The sequence below is a fragment of the Anser anser genome, assembly GCF_964211835.1.
Source record: "Anser anser genome assembly, chromosome: 1".
In the NCBI taxonomy this organism is placed as follows: Eukaryota; Metazoa; Chordata; class Aves; order Anseriformes; family Anatidae; genus Anser; species Anser anser.
Window position 1 is genome coordinate 33,527,186 of NC_139720.1, and position 23,454 is coordinate 33,550,639.

General features: G+C 37.4%; 1 protein-coding gene across 2 annotated transcripts in view; it reads left to right on the forward strand.

The window, feature by feature from the left end:
• Positions 1–23,454, forward strand: part of ARID2 (AT-rich interaction domain 2) — a 104,597-nt gene that overhangs the window by 60,853 nt on the left and 20,290 nt on the right. For both annotated transcript variants that reach the window (XM_083845500.1, XM_083845501.1), the window contains 10 exons: positions 401–468; positions 9,211–9,277; positions 9,364–9,614; positions 10,753–10,849; positions 10,932–11,141; positions 11,520–11,687; positions 12,708–12,783; positions 15,722–15,856; positions 16,324–16,523; positions 16,888–19,727. In XM_083845500.1, coding sequence (XP_083701626.1) covers positions 401–468; positions 9,211–9,277; positions 9,364–9,614; positions 10,753–10,849; positions 10,932–11,141; positions 11,520–11,687; positions 12,708–12,783; positions 15,722–15,856; positions 16,324–16,523; positions 16,888–19,727 — 4,112 coding nt within the window. The remainder of the gene's footprint in view (positions 1–400; positions 469–9,210; positions 9,278–9,363; positions 9,615–10,752; positions 10,850–10,931; positions 11,142–11,519; positions 11,688–12,707; positions 12,784–15,721; positions 15,857–16,323; positions 16,524–16,887; positions 19,728–23,454) is intronic.

Below are 23,454 nucleotides of genomic sequence, written 5' to 3' on the forward strand. Positions count from 1 at the left end.
ACATTAATGGGACTTCGCTTAACTATTAAGGCAGTGTTTGCACATGGAAACTAGTTGTTGACATGAGGTTGAAAATTGAGCAGTCATCATGTCTCCTTGAAAAGAGCTCTGGAAAAGTTTCCCATAGTTTTTCATTTTATTTCATTTATTTATTTATAGGGTTCCCAAAGTAGTCCATTCTTTAGTTCTGGTTGTTCTCTATTTAAACTGTAAAATTCCAGTAGTAGTTAATTACTACAGAAATTTCAGCAATATTATACAATTTAACACAGGATCCTTTTAAGGAGGAGGAGACACTGGAATAGTCTGTAGTGTTGAATCTTTATTTAGTTTGTGGATTAGTAAAAAGTCAAAATGTTCAATTTTTTTTTTTACTGAATTCTGCTTTTTATGCTTAAAGCTTTAGGATCATTTTCTGCTGTATTTGGAGAAGAATGGAAGGAGAAAACTGATAGAGATTTTGTTAAGGTAATTTAAAAAATAATTTAATATTTTGAACTGGATATGGCGGGTATCAAATCCTTTAAAAGGAAGAAAAATGAAGATATACTAACATGGGTATCTTGAATTACTCAATCTTTTTCCTTTTGTTTAAATATAGTAGGACACTAAATCACAGCTATCATAAAATGTTTGGATAAGCAGGAAGATAAGTATTTAGAAAAGATAGGTGTAGGCGAACGGATAAAGAGATTCCACGTTTCTTTTTATAAAGAAAACTAATATGTGAAATGGAAAGGAAAACCTTAGCAAGAGAAAAGAATGGTGATCTTTCAATTAAAAAACAAACAAACAAACAGAAAACCACCACCAACACGCTGGATTATGAAAATCGGGACCATGCCAAAAGAAGCATAGGGCAAATTTCATTAAGTTAGAAATGTTGTGAGTTTGTTTCAGTTAGGTTTTTTTTATTCGCAAGGCTTTTTTATCTTCCCACTAGAGGGCATGATGTACTCTATTAGTAATGAAATGACGTAAAAAATGTAAGAGAAGTTGCTTTGTGTAAGTGCTTCCTCCTTACTCTGGATGAGCATTTTGAGGTGAAAGAGAGTCCAAAATGTACTGTTATCTGAAGGAGGTTTCACATTTCAGCATGTTTGCCGTAACATGCAGCAACTTCCATAAATAGAATTTCAGGTGAAAATTTATAAGACTGAAATAGAGGAAAGCTAGATTAGAATATATGTTGCTAATTTATGTTTTTTATTAAGTGAAAATGTGAAAAGGTGACCTGATGAGTTTCTTAAAAACCGATAGCCAGTTTTCTGCTCAGTTTCTTAATCTTCTTACACACTGAAATGTCTTTCCAGTGTATAAAGATATATTCGGATATATTATTAATAAGATTGTTATTATAGAGATGAGATTTTTTAGGAGCTCTTTCCATTTGTCTTTTGTTTTCTTTTTTATGTAACTTGATTTTGGGACAAGTTGGGCAATTGCAGTGTTAGTGATAAATGATAAATATTGTTGAAATGTTAATGAATAGATTCCCTAACCATAATTTCCTAAATAAAGTTAACAACAAAAAAAGGTAAGCTCTCATTTTTGCTAGTATATGAACTTGTAAACACGGTTCAAGTGTACTGAAGGTAAGCATAAAAAATAATTCTTGATAATATGTTACCTTTTCCAGTGAGGAGTATGTTCAGAGTACTATAGGTTGTGTGTGTGTGGTTTTTTTTTAAGCACTTAACACTTCTGTTTTATCTTCACCCTAAACTGCCACAGACTGTTGCTGATCTAGAGCAGCAACAAGTACCATGTTTAGATCTATAAACATTTAAAATTGCACAGAATTCTAATTCATTATATGTTCATTAATTATATAAATGTAAGTAATTGTGATAGATAAGGACAGATGGTTCTGATAAATGTTTTTAAGCAAGTGTGAAGTAGAACCGCTGTAGCTGCAGTAAGGTTTACTAATAAGAGACTTGGATACTCGCCAAGCTCTATTTTTGAGCCCTACAACACACAGTACCACTCTGTAGTGAAATACCGCCGAAAGCATGTCAGAAACGTAACACCAAAACTAAAAATAACTCTTAATGCCAAGAATCCAGATTTTTCAGAACATCTTACTTAAAGCATTTATTTGACCCCACTACTGGAAGTCATTTATTTTGTATTGCAGCTGTGACTGTATCAAAACAGAGGAAGCATTATGGGAGCTTCCTGACATAGAATGGAGATACTTGGCTGGCAGGGTAGATATGGTTATATCTGTCTTTCAAATCGGGGTTTACAGCTTTAGCATCAATAGAATGGCTATTGAGTGTGTTGTGCTCCCTCTCTTCACTGTTCACATTATCTTTTTAAAAATTCTTCTTGGTTTGTTTTTATTTTACTGCCAGTTGTTTGTTCAGTTTCCTGAGGTTATCATTCCAGTCTGTTCTGCTATAGTGGCAGCAGATTAGACATTTCTGTAAAGATGAAAACAGAAAAGAACAGAAAAGAGTTTTTAAACAGAAGGAAAAAAGTGCAGAATTATGTATCAAAAGAGATAGTATGGGATAGTATAGTGATGGCATGAACGTAGAAATGGTAGAGATTAATAGCGTACTGGGAAAGAGCAATTTCTTAAATTTACAAATTCTAAGCTAGTAGGAATTGAGTTGGTAGAAATTCTCGAGTTTATAACCATTATCCTCAAACACTAGTTGATTTTTTTTTCATTTGTTGGAGTTTTGGTTGGTTGGTTTGTTTTTGGCAGAGAAGTATTAGAAATCTTGAAGCTGTTTTGAAAATGATTCTCAGAGTTAAATTTAGGATTCATAGAAGAAAAATAAATTTGGGTTCTTGGTAATTAAATGGTGATTTAAGTGTTGGTATGTCAGTTTTATGCAAAAAATACTGAACTCTTCCTAATCTTCATTAGCTGAAAATAGCTTTTCAAATGCAATAGTCAAAATATGATCAATGAGGGATGTTCAGAACATTTGATGTTTCATCTATATACCTATACTTACTGAAACAACTTTTTTTCCAAGCTCCTTCTTCTGCTTACTAAAATACATGAACATAAACTTGGAACTTTTGGATTTTACAGTTAGTTTCTGTATTTCAGTATCTTTATAAATATAACTGGGGTCACTTCAGAATTCTGTATTTATACTAAAAATTGTCTAAGTTTTTATTTAACATTTGCTTAAATTAACTTGATTTAATTTTTGGTCTCTTAGTCATATTAGAATTTTTAAATTACAAATCAAAAAAAATATAGCCATGTGTTTTTTTCATTATTTTTTCTCATTCTTTTACTACATTTTAGCTCACTCTGAGTAGTACAGCATCATTACCATTTCTCCCACCTTTAGCTATCTAAGTCATTACTGTTGGCTATTTGGTATTCAGGCAACTCTTTTAGTTCTCTATTCATGTATCATAAAGAATTTTTCAAGTGTTTCAGTGCCCATAGTTTGATTTTTATATTCTGCTCTCCTCCAGTTTTGACCTAAAATCATTTTACTTTACGTATCCTCTCTTTCTGAAGAACTCTGGTACTACTTATTTCTAATATTACCTTCATTTAGCTGAATTACCTTTCCATTGTCATCTAACTATATATATTACTAGTATATTTTCACTTTGATCCAAAATGTGATGGTTTTTAGTCTGTCTTCTGCATATTTTGTGCGATGGTTAACTACAGTAGATTTCCTTTAGATTTTATCCATCTTTGTTCCTTAGTCAGCATTGATCAGGCATTTTAGGAGCAAGTAGAAAGCTCTGTGTGTTAAACACTTTTATTACTGCTGCTGCTTTCTCTTTTCTAAACATACCTACTTCGCTTTCCAGAATTCATTGTAAGCCACTATCATTTTTTGTAAAGCTTCATAAATGGTTAACAGTATCATGATTTTTTCAAAACAGTCTTCTGGTTTGGTAATGTCATATCCACAAACAGAAGGGCTTAAATCTTTGGGTTTGTCCTTTAACACCACTAATATTCCAGTTGAAGGTGAAGATGAATAGCAGTGTATTTCTTTATTTTATACTAAACTTTGAGAGAATCAGGTTTTATTTCACTGTTTGCTTGTTTGTTTTGCCAATCCTCACCACATTACAAGTTTTCCAATCTTCTTTTGCACTTACCATTATATATAGTGCTGGATGTGTTCTCGCTTTGTACAGTGCTTCCCTTAAAACTGAATCAAATATCTTTACTAATCAGTGAACATGAATGCATACTTAATCTCCGCTCCATTAGCTGTCAAAATCTGAGTATCATTTTAATTGTGCCTGCTGTTTTCCCTTATAGCTATGTTAATTTCTTGCTTTCTCCCTTTCTGAATTTTCCTGGTCCTGAAAATAGGCTTAAATCTGTATTTACTCAGAACAACAGGATGTCCTTCGTTAAGGTCTTTGACTTCTTGGTGCCTCTTCTGGCTGTGGAATTCCAAAGTCTATGCTTATGCAATTTCCGTGCTTCCTTTATTGCTTTACATAATGCTTTTCTTTCTTTCTTTCTTTCTTTCTTGTGTGTGAAATCAGTTTGTTGTCCAACTCTTTCCTTTGTGTAAGTTTAATATTCATTTACTGTGCATTTATTCTTTGAGTCCGTCTCACATAATGTGTAGGGAGAGATCCTTACAAATTTACATGCCTAAAATACTTTTCAAATGTCACTTTCTTGTCTCTTCGTGATCCGTCAAGCTGTCAAGCTCAGACTTGGCTCCACTTGCACTCATATTTTTCTTGGACAATAAGTAGTCATGATCATTGCTGCAGTACATGATTTGTGAACTTAGACATCCATTGTTTTTTACAGACAGTAATTTTGTCAGTCTGATTTTTGGTGAATTATGTATAATCCTGTGTATCTTCTTCCAGAGGAACTTGTCTATTGACAGTAATCAGATTGTGCACGTGAATCAAGTTCTTTAACCCTCATCCATTATCTCTTATCATCTAGATGTCACATAGTCAAGTGTTACTTGTTTGAGTCCAAGTTTTAGCTTTATGTTCCAATTATCAGTATTATATAATGACCTAAAATATTTATATGGGGATAAATGTTGATAAAGAGCTTCAGTTTTTCTTCCTTCCTGTTCATTTCTGTTGATATGTAGTATCAAAGTGCAGCTATCCACACCTTTTCTTAGGGAAGTAATAACTGCCTGTGATGCTTGTTTTCTTGCTTCCCTGTCGTTTTTCAAAAGAATGCTCAGGTTGATCTAATCCATCTTATTGCACTCTTGACTTTTCTTTGGGAAAATAAAAATGCTGGCATGTTTTGCCTTGTTCTTTTCTCATAGATGGATCTCAAACATATGTAGGTTATTTGATTTTGTTTTCCACCTTGTCATTCTCTGGTCTGTCCCCCCCCCCCCCCCCCCCCCCCCCGATACTTTTCAGGGGTCTTTTTTCTGTAGGCAGGAAATGAATGTTGAATAGGCTGAGAGCAATCAAGTCAGTCTACTTAAGTCCAAAAATCCTCTTCCCTTGTAAAGAAAAGGAATAGATGCAAGCTCATTCTGAACTTAAGATGTCTCAACACCTTTACTCAGGAGTACAAGATGTAGGTAATCCTAGTGCTGTAGAGGAAGAACTGTTGGTTGGTTGGTTGCTTTTTTTTTTTTTTTTTGATCATTTACTTTCAAGGCAGTTGATTCCAATGTGAAGATCTGTTTGAGATATGGAAACATCTGTACTTCACCAGAATCCCAGTGGATTAAGTTTCAGAACAAGGTGCTATTCTTTGTTAATTTGTGGTTTTCTCTACTATGTTTTTAAAATATTTTGTAATTAATGAAAAATCGACATCAGCTGTCTATGGTAAAGCTTTAAGGTGTTCTGGAGTTCAAAATACTGATAAAAATATACCAGGCTTCCATCTGTACATTTAGCATTTGTTACAAAATGCTTGTCAACAGCTAGAGTCTTAGGGAATTCTGTCTTCTCTATAGTTAACAGTCCATTTCCAAAATTATTGCTCTAAATACCAGATGTAGTAGGTTTTGGCTTACCTGCTCAGATTTTTGAACATTACTGATAAGTTAAGCTATTTAAGTTATTGGCTTGTTGAATGGAAGATGTAGCTTAATGTTTCCTGAGGTTGGTTGGTTTGTTTTTGACCTCCCCTAAGAACTAGGGCTGTGCATCTATCTGAATATAGACCAATATTCATGTCTTTGTATTAAACAGTACAAGAAGTGAGTATTCTGGTCCAGAGCCAGACCGGTTCTAGAGGCACAGATGAACTTACTGCAGACCTTCTGATTGTGAAAGCATTTCTCTAAACACTCCGAGTCATCCACAAGGCTGTTGAGGTTGTGCTAGAGTGGCTGAATCAGTTTAATTCTTTTCCATATCCTCTGTAGAAACATGCTTTTCTACAATTTTTTGGATGAGTGAGTAGGCTGAAGAGAGTATGGTCTGTCAGAGGTTACCTGCTTGGACATCTGGTTTGAATCTGTATGTTTTCAGCTTCTTCCTTGTTCTGGTGTATCAAGAGTCTGGAAGGATTTCCTAGCAGTTTTTTGTTCTGTGAGGCGCCGTGCTCTTTCTGCTCAGTCTTTCTCCTGAGTTAGCTGATAATGTGCTAAGCAAGTATGAAAATACAGCTTCCTCTGAATGTCACAGCTACCTCCACTAGGACTGAAGTGATACCACTGGAACTTTTGCAGAATGCTTGAAATCTTAAAATCTGCAAAGTGATCACAGGAAGTTTGACTTACTGCTGCAGAAGACATCTCACAGTTGCTGAAACACCCCTGATAAATGCTGGCTTTGGGAATGTAAGCCTACAGGTTTTGGTGAGCAAAAGGCCCTGGGACACTTCTGCAGGTAAAAAAAAAAAAGCAGTGTTCTCAGTGGGTGTGATCATCTACAGTGATAGCGTATGTAGAAATAAACGCAAAAGAGAAATATATAATACAACTTCATTCATTCTGAAGTTGTGTTGTCTGTATGTTCATGCCCAGTCTTCCGGATTCTCCTCCTTAGAGCTTTAAGAGACCTTCCAGATCTCTCTGATTTGGAGTAACTGAGGCTATGGGGGAACACAAGCTATCCTGGTGTGCTTTCGCCTACGTAACAGCACTTGTGTATGGGTAATCCTGAGGCAAAAAAACTCTCTAGTTTTAGCAGATAGTATCTTATGCTCACAGCAAGACTACATAATGAAACAATTTGAAGAGTAACAGTTGCATAAAGAGATTTTCTTTGGTGCTGTGGAATCTCTCATTTTAACTTGCAGAAAGAAGCTGTGTTCTTTTCTGAAAAAGATGATCCTATCCTACCTGACACCTATTTCTCAGTTGGTCTAGCAACTAGAGTGGGTCTGTTTATTTTGTGTGAGGCGAGATGTGTGCTCTTCCAGCAGTGTATTTCTGTCCTCATCTTTAGCCATAGGACTTCAAGGCTTTATCTTCAGCAGTATCTGCTGTGTCTTCGTCTGCAAAAAAATCAAATCGTCATTTTCCACTCTTTTGAGAACATGCCTTCTAGATGGAAAAAATTAGCTCCTTTGAGACTTTTTATTGCCAGAGGTTTTTAAATGTTTCACTTTGGACTGTAAGCTGAAATACTAAGAGGCAAAAAGTGGGTTATTGGAGGATTCAGCTAGCAAAATGTGATCATGCTGTTTTACCATTTAACATGGGACAGCATTTTTAACATTGCACTGTGATTGACTTTGTCCTCTTCCAAAGAGGTTCAGGTTAAAGATGAAGACTTTTAAGTATCTCTGCTCAATATTCACATAATAATAATAATAATAAATCCTTAACTGATTAAACAGCTAATCCTTAAAGCTTGTAAGGTTTTTCTTTTAAGTAGCAGTGAAATTTGAAGGATTATTGTCTTCATTCCTTTTCCAGAAGGAAACATCCTAAAGGAACGTGTATGTTTCCAGATAATATATTTTATATGCCCTTTAAATCATGACTGAAACCTCTTCCTTAAATGCTATAGTCTCCTTCTTTAAAAGGAAAAGCAGCTCAAAATGAAGTACATCTTGCAAACTTTATCTCTATGCCTTGGTCTTCTGTGGGGTCTTGATGGTAGCCTCAGTATTAACTAGAAAAATCTGTTTGTCACAAACAGTAGGAGGCTAGATTTTTATCTAGCTGTTCTTGTCTTGGCTAAAATGAGGTAATAATCCTTTCTGTGCAAGTCAGCCTCTTTACTAAACAGCACTTGGATGTCATTTAGCAGCATTGCAGTGAAAAATAAAATTCTTTTCCTTCCAATTTAGAAAATCTGTAGTATTATATTTTTCAAGAAAATAATAGTGTCAAGCTTGGTATGAATGCTGTAATTTAGTAATTACATTTGCATAGCAAAATTTCTCCTGCTGTTCAGCTGGTTGTACCATCCTTCCCTTTTTATCAAGATTTATTTGTGCTTTTATTCAGTGTTCATAACCAGAAGAGTAGCTCTATTTCTTTAGTGAGTCAAAGAAATATATACATTACTCAAATGAAAGTTTACATTTTTATTCTGATGTATACATTAGAATATATTATATATTTTTAATCTTTAGTATACATTACAGTGTATATTTTTATTAGCTTGCAAACCTTTGATTCCTTGATTGATAGTTAATTTCACCAGGCCAAGCAATGTAACCGTTTACAGATCAGGCCATATATTTATAAAGTAATTTGAATTCTAGTCTGCTGAAGCTTTCTGGCTTGCGTTTATTTATAAAGGTTTTTGGTGGCGGTGGTTGTTGCTTCTCTCTGTTCATTGATTTAAGGTGGTGTGGAAAACATTTTAGAAGCTTTAGAAAGTCTCTCCAAATAGAAATCTTAGCTGTTGGACTTCGGGCAGGAGCTAAGGTTTACTGAAACCGAGAGGAATCATCTGCCTTATGAGTTCACTGCTTGTAGGAAGTGAAAGAGAATGAGCTCTACTTTTTCCCACTTATTGCTGGATTTGTAATGGTTTGTGGAAGAACACCCATGTAGTTTCAGTAGCATAGATTGAGGGTACTGTTGGTTCATCACGAAAGCGTACTTCTGGTACTTGTGAAAGGAAGAGCTTCCTCATGAGAAGTACTGAACATCTTGCGTATCGTTCCGTGAGTGAAAAGTTTTGATACTATTAGATAAGTCAAGACTCAAGGCACTAGGAAATTTTAAAACCATAATCTTTTTCCTATTGAAAAGTATTTTAAAGTAATAAAAATAATAAAAAATAATAATTCAAGAAATATAATCCCCTAGAAATTAAGTGTATTTCTAATTTTTTCTTCAGTTTTGGAAGGATATTGTTGAGGATATTGAAGTACGTGACCTAATTTCTGACAGAAGCAAATCTCAAGGTGAGAAATCTTGACTAAACTTAATACATACGTGCTTGTAAATACAGCAAAGGAAGGACTAATATATCTATTTATTTACATTGTAGAAATTCCATCAGAAGATTGGATTTGGGAATCCTTATTTCATCCACCTCGCAAATTGGGCATTAATGATATCGAAGGGCAGCGGGTTCTTCAGATCGCAGTGATTTTACGTAATCTTTCTTTTGAAGAGGGAAATGTTAAACTTTTGGCAGCTAATCGTACTTGTCTTCGGTTCCTGCTACTCTCTGCTCACAGTCATTTTATTTCTCTACGGCAGTTGGGGCTTGACACACTGGGAAATATTGCAGCAGAGGTAATGTGCTTCAAAACAGAATAATTAAAATATCATTTGATAAAGGCATTACTTTAATGTTAATTAAATGAATTACTTTTCCTTGATCATTGGATGAAGCAGTAAATAAATCATTCTCTGAATTTGTAAATGGCAATTTGAAAGCAAGTATTCAAGGCCAAAAGTAAAATACAGGCTGTATGTGTTAGTTTGCTTAAATAGATTCACATGGAGAAGACTGGTTACGTGGGGACATACAGGATATTGATACTGCATAATTTTTAGTTCTGCAGATGGAAGAAGGGAACTAGCTCAATTCTGCAGACTATACACTAGCTTGCTCGCTTTGTACTTCCTTTAGTTATAATCTTAAAACAGAACATTTGAAAAAGGGGGGTGGTAGAGGGTTTTATGCCACGTTGAGCAGGCACCGGTATGGTGCTGGGTATACTGCCTGAATCATGAGACATCTTTGTCTTTTCAAAGAGACTTGAAAGTAATGCACTGTTTCAGGTTGACATATCATTGTACAGATAAATTGTGCAGAATTTACAGGGAGTTATGTTCAGATATTCCTTTTATTTTTAAATATAACAGGTACATTTAAATTAAATGGGTAGATACCAGAGTATGAGACTTCAAGTATTGGTCCACTGCTGCCTGTCTGAGGAAGTTTGTGTTTTCATTTACTATGTATCCAGCATCTCTTGAACAAGAAAGAATGTTACCTGTTACGATGTCTGAGAGCTCTGATAGAGAAGCAGAAGTGGATACAAGTAGGATGAACAACTGTGGTAGCCTTTGGGAAGGAATGCTTGTTCCTACTTGAGTTCTGTTCTTTGGTGGATGCTAAAATGTATTTGAGTATGCTGTTAGCTGCATGGAAATAAAGTTATTTTCATTATTCTGAGAAAAAAATGTAAATTAGGCTGCTACTTCAGAGTAGATGAGGAAGGGGGGGCTAAAAACGCTAGCTAAAATAAAAAAAAACAACAACAACCTCACAGGGTTCTGTTTTTGTGAACGCAAGTGCCATTTAGCTATGCTCCATTTAACCACTTTTGAATCTTATGTTTTGATGTACATATTTAAGGATTTGAACTGTTAGCAGTATATGCATAGTGTTAGTCATAATTTTTTTTTTCTCTTTTCCTATCAGCTTCTTTTGGATCCTGTTGATTTCAAAACTACTCATCTAATGTTTCACACTGTTACAAAATGCCTCATGTCAAGGGATAGATTTTTAAAAATGAGAGGTAAGATCTGAAGCTATTCTTATTGCTGTATTAGAATTGAAATTATTGCTGTTAAACTATTTTTTTTTTTTTTTTTTTGCAGGCATGGAAATCTTGGCAAATCTTTGTAAGGCTGAAGATAATGGTGTCTTAATTTGTGAATATGTGGATCAAGAATCCTACAAAGAGATCATATGTCATCTCACGCTGCCAGATGTGCTGCTTGTAATCTCAGCACTTGAGGTGCTATACATGCTCACAGAAATGGGAGAAGTGGCCTGCACAAAGATTTCTAAAGTAGAGAAGAGCATAGGTAAGGCAGAAGCAAGACAAAATCTACTACTCTTACCTATGTAGGAAAAAAAACTTTAGAACGTGTTGTGTTCAGTGGTTAAAAATGTGGCTTGCTTGTGTGTGTGTGTGTGCACAGCTCAGGGATAGATATTGCAGTAGTAAATTTTACTATAATAACTCTTTGTGTCTGCAAGAAACTGATGATGATAGTAACTATGGAAGCTAAAATTATTTTAAAATATTTTTATGTCAGTAAGAAATTGTGTAAAACCTACGGAAGCATGCGGAGGCTTGTTTTCTTTCAACACGTGACAATTTTAAAGCAAATCAACATGTCCCAGCAGCATTCATTTGTCTTGTCCTAATGTCATTGTCGATTTTGCGTTTAATACTTTAGATACATTAGTATGTCTGGTTTCTATGGACATCCAGATGTTTGGACCTGATGCGCTTACTGCTGTAAAACTCATTGAACATCAGTGTGTTAACCAGCAAGGAGTACCTGATGTCAGACCACCAGTAATGGATCATGGTTCTTCACAGGCCCATGCAGCAGGTGTCCCGGGTTAGTATCACTACGAGAGAAAATACTCTTCTACAGAGTTTCCTATGTGGCATGCATGATTTCTGTCTTTCGTAGGCTTCTAGTTGATTTACATAAATAAGTATAGCATTATATATGGTGTGTGTGTATATTATATATATACCATATATATAATGCTATACTTACTATATATATTATATATGTGTATATATATATATGCACATACACACATATGGATATATATATATACATATATATATATATATACATATATGGTATTGTGGTGGTTTCACCCTGTTGGGCAGCTAAATTCTACTGCAACTGCTCTCTCACTCCTCCCGTTCAAAGGAAAAAGTGGAGAAAAATACAGTGGAAATGGCTCATGGGTTGAGATAAGGACAGGGAGTTTGCTTACAGATTGCTATCGTGGGCAAACCAGACTCAACATAGGGAGTATACCTCAAGTGCATGCAGGATGGAACAGAGCTATTCATTCTGCGGAAAAAGGAGGAAGAATCAATGTGACAGATACTAACATTCATGTCCAGTGTTTCTGGAACGGGTTCAGATACTTCTGTGGAAGTGAGTGGAAAAGAATGTGACTAAGGAAATGAACAAGAGTGAATGGAAGGAACCAATGTGACATTGTAATAAAGTTGGTTACTTTAAACTTGTTTCAACTTAGGAGTTGGAAAATTACTGTGTATTTGTGCCTGTTCTTGTGGAGTATCCTGTCACTCTTAAATCATATTCAGTACTCTATCCTTCTTAGAGTTAGCACATGGATCGTGATCATGAATCTGGAAGCTGTCCTTCACTAAGTGCTTGCTTCATGATTGCACTTCAGTGGTGTCCCTGGCCTTGGCCTGCCCTGCTTCATTTTGGTAAACTGGTGCAAATCCGTAGTCTTAGTCCACCTCTGTGATTTACCTTAGCTGGAAATATCCAGTTTACAAGCATAGGAGAAACTGTACCAGTGATAGTCATGGCTTTGAAAATCATTTGCTTCATTCAGCAAATATGTTTTTTCCTTCCCCACAGCCTCTAGAGCAGCACCACATGTTGCTCCACCACCAGGAATAGTAGAAATAGACAGCGAGAAATTTGCATGTCAGTGGTAAGTGCATAGCTCTATTCAAATACTTAAATGAAGAAGAAAAACTATTCATGTGTCACAGATTTTCCTAGCTTGCTTCTATTCACTGTTAGACTATTTTTTCTGAAAAGTATAAAGTAAAACCATTCTGTCATTGCTTTGAAGTAGCATGAAAGAAAAAACTCAACCAGGATGTTCACTATTGGACAGTTGATGCTTGAAATTAGTTGTTTTCTCTCTTTGAATATAATTTAATTTAATTTAAGCTCCTGTGTTGGTTTTATATATTTTTTTAAGCTGTCAGGCAGCATTATCTGTGTCATGAGTGTTTTTTTCAGATAATGTCACCATATTACTTCACCAATATAGAAGTAATCCTCAAATTATGAAGCTGCAAAACCCTGCAAAACTCTAATGTGACCATTGTAAATCTCAAGCAGGTTAAGGAGTATTAAAGCCTCCCCTCCAAATTCTTTTGCTTCCACCTAACACTGTTGTTGATTACCTGCCAGATAGTGAGAAAAAAACTGTTCTGCCAGTGGTTCTTACATGGGCTGAGAGTGATCTATTCACATTCTAAGTATTAATCGGTTCTTGATGGCCCTTTCCACTTGTGCTGCTCGACACCTCACATGTCCATCTTAACAATCAGACAAGAGCCTTCAAAACAAAGTGGCTACCATTTGTTAAAGCTTAGTGCTTCTAGCTCATGATGTAGTTTTACTCATTTTTCCAGCGAAGTATCGATTGGATGAGAGAAACATTGAAGACTCTTGTTGGTCAACTGATGTTGCTCTTATGCTGTTGTTTGCACTCTGTGTAGTATTATTATGTACTGCTGATAGAACAAGAAATTTCATGTTTAGATACTTAAACAGGGATACCTGGCGTTGGGATCAACTTCAACTTAGCCATCTACAAGTCGGTTTCTAGACAAAGCTGTTTTCCTAGGCTGCCCTTTAATTAATGGAGGGGGGAGATTCTCCCACAGTTAAATTAATGGTTTTCACCTGCCTAATTTGTGACATGATGAGAGATTACCTTCTGGTGCCACCTTTTCTTCATTAACTATAGAAAGCACTATACATCTAGCTTTTAGTAGTAAAGTTTTAGGCAAGGTGAATTCTGTGCTCTAATAAAATGTAAAGTGGAAATTTCAGCTGTTAAAATAAGTATGGGTAGGAAACCATTCTGTAACTGCAATACCATCAAAGGACAAAAGATAATGAAGCAGACGATATGGAATAATACCAGGAAGATTTGGAAGGTCTTCCTTGTTTCTGAATCCATGTGCAGTGTGCTTCTACAGCTGTCAGTGATGATTTTGTATTTAATTTTCTTCCAGTTAGTCTTAGTTAGGTATGAATTAGTGAATACTAAAAATTAACATCTATTCCTAAAGATTCTCATTAAATACTGACTGTGCTGCCCCCCCCGCCCCCAAAGAAAAGAACACAAACAAGAAATGCACTTTTTTTTTTTTAAATTCAAATCCAGAGCAGAGAACTAGCCCCTTCCAAACATTTTATCTATGCTGACGTGGAGTGTCTTACATTCATACAAATTTTCGTGGTGTGTTTTGGTATGGTATTACTAGAATGACTAAAAGAAACTGGAAGTGAGTAAATTATAATGGTAGAGTTTTGGAAAGTTACTGCCTCTTGGAAGCAGCAGAAAGAAAACATGTCTAAGCTGTCCTTCCTGGATATATTATAAGCCAGCTTAGCCTGGGTAGGAGTCTTCTTGTAAAGCCACGTGCGTGTGACAGTGAAGCGCTAATCGCAGTTCCTGTTTCACCATTGTAAGTCCTGACCTCCTGTTTGCTGCTTGTGTCAGTGACACTGTGTCAGCCTAATGCGACATATCCAGCTGGACAGTCATTTCTCTGATGTGCCAGGTTTAATTAGTACCTAGGCTTTCTGTTACACAATGTGGTCTCAATTTTTTGTAATAAAATTATAACTAAACTGCAGGAGAAATGGCGGTATACTTGCACGTTACTGAATACGAGAGAGCCCAGTTTAAAGACTGTAAATCCTTTGCTCTTTCCCTTTAAACATTTAGCTCTATGGGGAGTCTGGGACTCTACAAAGGAGAATGCAGTGCAGCTTTCCAAAGGGTTAGCACTGTACAGTAAATACTGACAAGTTTAAATGTATTTTTGTTCTGTCTGAGCCTATATTCTAGTATCGGTATTCAAGCATTGTGTGGATAGAAACTGCTGCCTTCTCTCATGGTTTCCTAGTTGGGAATCAGATGGTCTCTGTGTTTGTAAAGATTCTGTAGGAGACACAAATACCTTCCTTCCCTGGAAACTGAACATTAGGCAGAACAGTCTGTTCAAGGATTTTGTGATGCCTACATAGTGTGTGACTCCTGGAATGAGTGTTCGTGTCCGTGTGTGAGAGAGTCCAGTCCCCTCTCTCCTGCCTTTCCACCTCTATCAGAATCACAGATTGATGTGTTTATTCTAGCTCTGTTTTTTCTTGTATTTTAAATTACAACTGCATTTGCAAGTCTAAGATACTGTTTTTGATGCAAATGTTGAGTAGATTTCTGACAGAAATTCTTGATGAAGAATTAGCTAGCATTCAGTCCATCTTTTGACAAAGTAGAGTCATAAAGAAGTAAGCGTAGAGCTTGTGGGGAGGAGAAGTCACCAAACAATGTGTTTGTTGTTGTTTCTGTATATACAATAAAAAAGGCATATGTAGGGACTGTTTTGCATATTATCTATGTAAGTAACATGTTTATTATAAAACTGAGTGTGTAGCCTAGGAGTCCTATGTGTCAGATCATAAGCAGTGAGAAATAAAAAGTATGAAACACACATTTGACAAGACAGTATATTGAAATGCCATTTCCCGTGTTGTCATAAGATCTCTAAATTCTCAGATACAGACAGAAGTGGCGGTGCTGTCTCTATGTTTTGCTTTATGGTCTATTTTTTCATCTTCAGGTTGAATGCACATTTTGAGCTGAATCTTGATTGCTCAGTCTCTCGAGCAGAAATGTACTCTGAATACCTCTCTACCTGTAGTAAATTAGCTCGAGGTGGAATCCTGACATCAACTGGATTTTATAAATGTCTGCGGTAAGACAAAAATTTATGCAACAATAAAGAAACAATTGTATGTGCTCAGTACTAACATGTAGCTTTAGATTTCTTTGAGAAAAAATCTACTGAGTTGAGCTTGAAAGACATGCAGTTTTGAAATTTTAATTGAAACTCATTTACAGTTTAATTGATTATATTTCAGTCTATTTCAGGACCTTTAGTAGAGTTACTTCTATAGCCCTTTTACTTCTTTCCCAGGTAGTTTTGGAGGTACTGTAGTTTTTACTCAGCTCATTCAAAATCTTGGCTGAAGTCAGGTTGGCCTGTTAGTCCTCAGTGATTGAATACTTCAAAGCTCCTGGAGAATTCTGCTGTATTGCAATGATGCAGGCAGTAGCGCAGCTACTGTGCACATAAGAGTAGTGTTTCATATTAAAACAAAAGCATGGTAAGAGGATTGAGTTACTGTGTTTACTAACATAGATTTACGTTGTGTTTGGCAGAACTGTCTTTCCAAATCATACAGTGAAGAGAGTAGAAGATCCAAATAACAATGGTCAAGCACATATACATGTGGTAGGAGTGAAAAGGAGAGCTATACCACTTCCCATTCAGATGTACTATCAGCAGCAACCAACTTCGTCTACCCCAGTTGTTCGGGTCGATTCAATTCCTGATGTGTCGTCTTCTCCTTCGCCAGCAGGTTTTTTAATTACTTAAATATAAAGTATTTTGCACTGGTTCTTAAGTGACAGTAAAAGGAAAAATGTTACTGAAACTATTTTGCAAGTGCTAGAAGTAGGGACAGTGTGGTTTTATTCATTGTATGCATTTCATTCAGTAGCATTCTGAATGGTATTACTGTACGTATTTGCATGCTATCTAATATTTGGCATGTGACCCATAAGCTTGTCAGCAGACAAACCATTGTTGCTGCATCATTAATTCAGATACAATATGGCTTTATATAGAATTATAAATTCAGGCCTTGGGGTTTTACAAATTCCTTATGTTCGTGTTTTGAACTAATTTTTGCTTTCAAACTTTCACCTTGTTTATTTCAATAGGAATCCCACATGGGCCACAAAGCGTAGGAAATCATTATCAGAGGACCCCTATTAACCAGTCTTCAACTTTGACAGCAACACAGATGTCTTTTCCAATTCAAGGTGTTCATACTGTGGCACAGACTGTTTCTAGAATTCCACAAAACCCTGTTCATGCACAGCAGCAAAATGCTACAATGACTGTTATACAGAATAAAGGTCCAATACCCTGTGAAGTAGTGAAGGCCACAGTAATACAGAGCTCTGTCCCCCAGTCTGGGGTTCCTGTTACTATTGCTGTAGGAGGAGCGCAAGCTTCTAATCAAAATCACAGCAGTACAGGACCACAGCCGTCTGTTGCTGTTGTTGGTTCTCAGACGTTGCTTCACCACCAACCTGTAATTCAACAACAGTCTCCGCTGCACGCAGTGGTACCAGGACAGATACCTTCAGGCACTCCTGTTACAGTAATTCAACAAGCTGTACCTCAGGGTCATATATTTGGCAGAGTACAAAACATACCAGCATGCAGTTCAGCAGTTTCACAGGGTCAACAGCTAATCACCACATCATCGCAACCCGGGCAGACGTCATCTCAGCAGTCTTCTACTGGTAACCAGCAACAGGACACAGTCATCATAGCACCACAGCAGTACGTCACCACCTCTGCTTCTAACATTGTTTCTGCCACCACCGTTCAGAATTTCCAAGTAGCAGCTGGGCAGGTGGTCACAATTGCAGGCGTCCAGAACCCACCCACCTCTAGGGTGGGCTTTCAGAACATCGCACCAAAGCCATCCCAGCAAGGTCCGCCTAACGTACAGCAGCCGATGCAGTCGCAGCAGCAGCCGCAGCCACCACCGTCCCAGCAAAGCGTAGTGATTGTAAGCCAGCCAGCTCAGCAAGGTCAAACGTACGCACCAGCCATTCACCAAATAGTGCTTGCTAATCCAGCTTCCATTCCTGCTGGTCAAACTGTCCAGTTGACTGGACAGCCAAGCATTACTCCATCTTCTTCACCATCCCCAGGTCCGGTTACAAATAATCAAGTCCCCACAGTTATGTCGTCTTCATGTACCACTTCTCAGTCACAAGGACCCCCTCCTACCGTCAGCCAGATGCTTTCTGTAAAGAGGCAGCAGCAGCAGCAACACTCACCAGCATCGTCACAGCAACAGGTACAACAACCGATACAAATGCAAGTTCAGTCCCAACAAGCTAACGCAGGAGTTGGCCAGCCTAACTCTGGTGAATCTAGTCTGATTAAACAACTGCTTCTTCCGAAAAGAGGCCCCTCCACTCCAGGGGGGAAGCTTATACTCCCAGCTCCGCAGATTCCTCCACCTAACAATGCAAGAGCTCCTAGCCCTCAGGTGGTTTATCAGATGGCCAATAACCAAGCACCGGGTTACGGAGTTCAAGGACAGTCTTCAGCTCAGCAGCTGCTAGTTGGACAACAAAATGTTCAGCTGGTCCAGGGTGCAATCCCGCCCCAAGGGGCAGTGCAAACAGTACCCATTTCTAATTTACAGATATTGCCAGGTCAGTTGATCTCAAACAGCCCAGCAACGATTTTCCAAGGGACTACTGGCAACCAGGTTACGATAACAGTTGTGCCAAATACGAGTTTTGCTACTGCAACTGTGAGTCAGGGAAACGCAACTCAAATCATCGCTCCAGCAGGCATTGCAGTGAGTGGAACGCAGACAGGAGTTGGGCTCCAGGTGCAAACGCTTCCAGCTACTCAAGCACCTTCAGCTGGACAATCACCGTGTACTGCTGCTCCCCCGTTCAAAGGTGATAAAATAATTTGCCAAAAGGAGGAAGAAGCAAAGGAAGCAACAGGTTTACACATTCACGAACGTAAAATTGAAGTTATGGAGAATCCTTCCTGCCGAAGAGGAGCTGCAAACACCAGCAATGGGGATGCAAAAGAAAATGAAATGCAGGTGGGAAGTCTTTTAAATGGGAGAAAGTATAGTGACTCCAGTCTACCTCCTTCTAACTCAGGGAAAACTCAGAATGAGGCCAATCAGTGCTCACAAGTCAGTAATGGGCCGTCATTAGAAATGGGTGAGAACGGAGCTCCTGGAAAGCAGAACTTTGAACAAATGGACACGCAGGAAATTAAAAGTGATTTGAAGAAGCCCCTAGTTAATGGAATCTGTGATTTTGATAAAGGAGATGGTTCTCATTTGAGCAAAAACATTCCAAATCACAAAACTTCCAATCATGTAGGAAATGGTGAGATATCTTCAGTGGAACAACAAGGGAATTTGGATGCCACGCAGCAAGATACTGCCAAAGGTGATCAAGGGGAGAGAATTTCTAATGGGCCTGTATTAACTTTGAGTAGTTCACCTGTTGTAAGCGGTACACAGGAGGCTGCAAAACTGTTAACCCAGCAACTTAGTGGTACCAACACTGATTTACCTAATGGACCTCTAGCTTCAAGTTTGAATTCAGATGTGCCTCAGCAACGCCCAAGTGTAGTTGTCTCACCACAATCTACAGCCTCTGTTATACAGGGGCATCAAATCATAGCAGTTCCACACTCAGGACCTAGAGTGTCCCAGTCTACCCTGTCATCCGAAGTTCGGTCTACTAATGGCACAGCAGAATGCAAAACTGTAAAGAGGCCAGCAGAGGATAATGACAGGGAAACTGTTCCAGGAATTCCAAATAAAGTAGGAGTTAGAATTGTTACAATCAGTGACCCCAACAATGCTGGTTGCAGTGCCACTATGGTTGCTGTGCCAGCTGGAGCGGATCCAAGCACTGTAGCGAAAGTAGCAATAGAAAGTGCTGTTCAACAAAAGCAGCAGCATCCAACCACGTATATACAAAGCATGGTCACACAGGTATGTTGCAGCGTACTTTTTACGTTTATTCCAACTCTGATTCTGAATAAGACTGTGAAATGATATGTCTCAAAATGTAAACTCGGTATCTGTTGCATAGTATTTAAAATATTTGGAAAATGATGGTTTGCGTTCTTGCACAGACTAAAGTCCTAATAGTTTGCATACTTTGTTGATGTCATTGACAGTAGTGGTATTTCAAATAGCCTGTAGCTTCATAACACGCAGTGAGGAAAGAACTTCTGTTCACTGATTTCTTCCTTAAAGGATTTACTGTTCTGAAAACAAAAATGAGTTGTTGTACAGTCTTGTAAAAATGTCAGTATTGTTCTGCATTTTATTCTTGGTCCTTACTGCTTATGGGGGAGCGAAGATGTGTTTTGCAAGGTAGTTAACCACTGCAGCTGCATCTGGCCTGCCAAAATGAGCATTTAAACTTCTGTTTAAAGGTGATCTTGAAAGGCTTTCTTCAGAAGTTCATTACAGTCAGGAGAAAGTATTGTTTTGTAAATGTGTCAAAATATGTATTTGTTTATTACAAAATACTTGTAATGTTCATTTTATTGATGCAAGTATTCCTTGGCTTTTTTATTCTGTTTGAAAAACTTTGGAGAGGGCCATTTTTGACTGTAACTTTAAAAACAAACAAACAAAAAACCACAACATTTTAAAGTAGTTTCTTCCTAAGACTGTACTAGAAATGAGCTATGTCCATCATTTTCATGAGTATTACTGCAAATAATCATGTTTGAGACTATTCCAGTCTCAAGATTTTATTTTGGCTTTGTACATGGACATAAAGTCCCTATCCAAAAAAAAACCCTTCCTAACCTGAATAAGAGCAAAAAGAATGGAATATGAGGTATGACAGTCACCGAATTCTGCCAGACTGTACAGAGAGGAAATTTTGAGTGTATGTTAGTGCTTTTTGACCTTGAGGCACAACTCTTCTTTCATTTATTTTCCTTTTTTGTTCAGTTGGTTTGGGTTTGTTGTTTTTGAAGGCATACGGCGTATAGGCCTTCTAGACTTAAACAGAGCTAGAGCTCAGATTCAACAAGTGATGGCTAGTGCTACTTCTTTTCTGTGTCAAGCTAGGTTTTTGTGGAAAGAAAACTCTTTCAAGTTTCTGTCATCTAATTGTCGGAAATCAGGACTAACAGTTAACAAGTTTTTATTCCTTTTTTCTTTTAAACATATTACGCAGAGCTGTGTTTTTAAAAACATCTTTAAAACCTCGGTGTTTACATGTGAATTTATCAGAGAGAGATCTGTATTTTTATGATGCATTATTTATCTTTGTTCTTGCTAGAAATGATTAGACCAAAAGGAAAGTGTCTGTCGGTAGCACAGGGAGAATACACTAGATAAATGGCAGATTTTCTGCAGCGTGGACGTATTAGCTATGCCTTGTTTTTTTTTACAGTGAATGTCTTCAGCTATTACACAGTTTGAATTTCTGTAATGGCTTTGCTAAGGGTTTGTCTGGAATAGAAAATGATATGGCTATGTCTTTGGAATGGAATAGCTGTTACCTGTGGTTATTTATTCCCTGGACATGTGGCTCTCAAGAATTTGCAGCTGGTTCTCAAATAGCTACTGAGCTATTTGACTTCCCAGTTTTTGAGGAGAAGAGGGGAGTAATACAGCTAATGATTTCCTTTGTATGAGATTACCTGTTCTGTTATGAAAACAGAGGAGAAAAAAAAAATTATTTTCCATGCTGAAAGTTTCTTAAAGGATAGGGAAGATACCCTGTACTTTTTTTTCGTACACTGTCATTAATACTTTCTCCGTGTTTACATCTTTTCCATTACCCATACAAATAGATGTGCTGCCAGCTTGGTCTGCAATTCAGTGCAAATCTGCAGATCCAAATCCTAGCTTAATGTCTGTTTCCATGGAATTTAGCTTATTCTTCTGTCTGGAGGATGCCCTTGCTTTCTTCAAAATGATGAAAAAACACTTCCTTTAAAATGTGTGTGTTGGCCTAGAAGCAGTACCTGGCTAGCTCTTTTTTTCCAAAGGTGTCTAGCTGCTGCAAAACAGCCATTGTTTTGCTGGAAAAGCAGACGTTGAAGTATTTCCAATATTAAGTCTGCTTTTAGGAGTAGGTTTGAGACACCCAGAAATAGTATGTAGCCTAATTCTTGCTAACTCAGGGTGGGTTTTACTAGTGACTGTTGGGTGTAGGTACTGTACAATCATGTGAAATTAGTTTCTCCCTCCCATTTTGAGAGCCTTTCTTGTATGATAAGCAGCTTCCTTGTCTCTGACTTGTTGAAAGGCAGCAGCTAAGGGGCGCTTGTTTCACTCGAACGTCTGCATTGTTTTATCCTCTCTAGAGTACCTAGCCTATACTTTCTCTCTTGCAGAAGAAATAAGGGAAGATGCTTCTTTCTGCAAACAGCATGAAGTTTAGTATAAATACAACCCATGGAAGAAAAATGATGAGGGACAGGAAATAAAGGGATATTAACTATAGCAAAATTACATAGCTGCTGAATCTGTTATTATGTGATTTCCTGCTTGTCTGTCATCTTGAAATTTTATTTTAAACTAGAGTAAGTATTTCAGAGAAGTGAGAAAGGAATTGAGGAAGAAAATTTGTAATAAAATTTGACCACAGCAGGAAGGCTGGAAAAGGAGATGCAGAAGACAGCAGAGGGAGGAGGAGTGTTGCTTATGCAGCTGTTGCAGGATAAGTTGTCATGAACTGCAGAGGGGAGAAAGGGAAGATGTTTGAACCAAAGATAAGGAAAGGCAAACAAAGGGGAGGAGGGGGAACAGCAAAGAGAAGGCAAGAAAAAAAGTGAAATAATTCTTCAGGGAACATAAAATTTAAGGTTGGTTTCATGATGTGAATGGTACTATGAAATGGGCTGCTACTGTATGCCTGAGGAGGAAAAATGGCCTGCAACAATAATGAAAATTACAAACTTCATGTTTATGAGACAGCCCGTGTGGTGCTCTCTAAATGCAGTTAGACAAATACAGGTGTCTTCTGGGTGTAGTCTGTGACGGTTCAGTGTTAACTGTACATGTCATCAGGACTCGCTGAAAAATAACTACATATATACTGACTTTTTTTGTATTTTTATACACAAATCGAGCTATGGGTATATGAGTTACATCAGAAAAGGAACGTATGATGCACAGTGTTGGATTTTTTTTTTTTCATATATCTCCATCTGTATTTTGTAAGCCCCTGAAACGTGGCCTTGCAAGGAGACAGAGCTGGCACGTTACTGTCTTAGCTTTCTTTTATTTCTCTGTTTCTGGTTCCTGGATTATGACTTTCCTGAGGCATTGTGCTGGTGTGGTGGATGAAAAGGAAAAAGAAATGAGTAATTACCTACCTGTGTACTTACTTTTCCTTTTCCATTTTTTCCTTACACTTCTTCAAACTCCTCCGAAACATCTGTTGAACATAACCACGTTGGTTTACCCCAGTGGGTTTGTGTTTTGAAGAAGCGCCCTGATATTATGCCAGGTTCCTACAAGTGAGCAAATCAGATGTGAATTGCCTGATCTGGCTTTTAAAGTAATCACTTCCCTGCTCATCACTGTCATCCCCTCGTAAACAAAGCATTCCTGTTTCTCTAACGGCCGCCCACTTGAAACATGCTTGTGTGGAAATTTAGGTGGCAAAAACCACATAAGCGTTGCCTTAACTATTAGCTCCTGCTCTCTGTTGATTGGGAAGCTGAGAATTACCATGCACCAG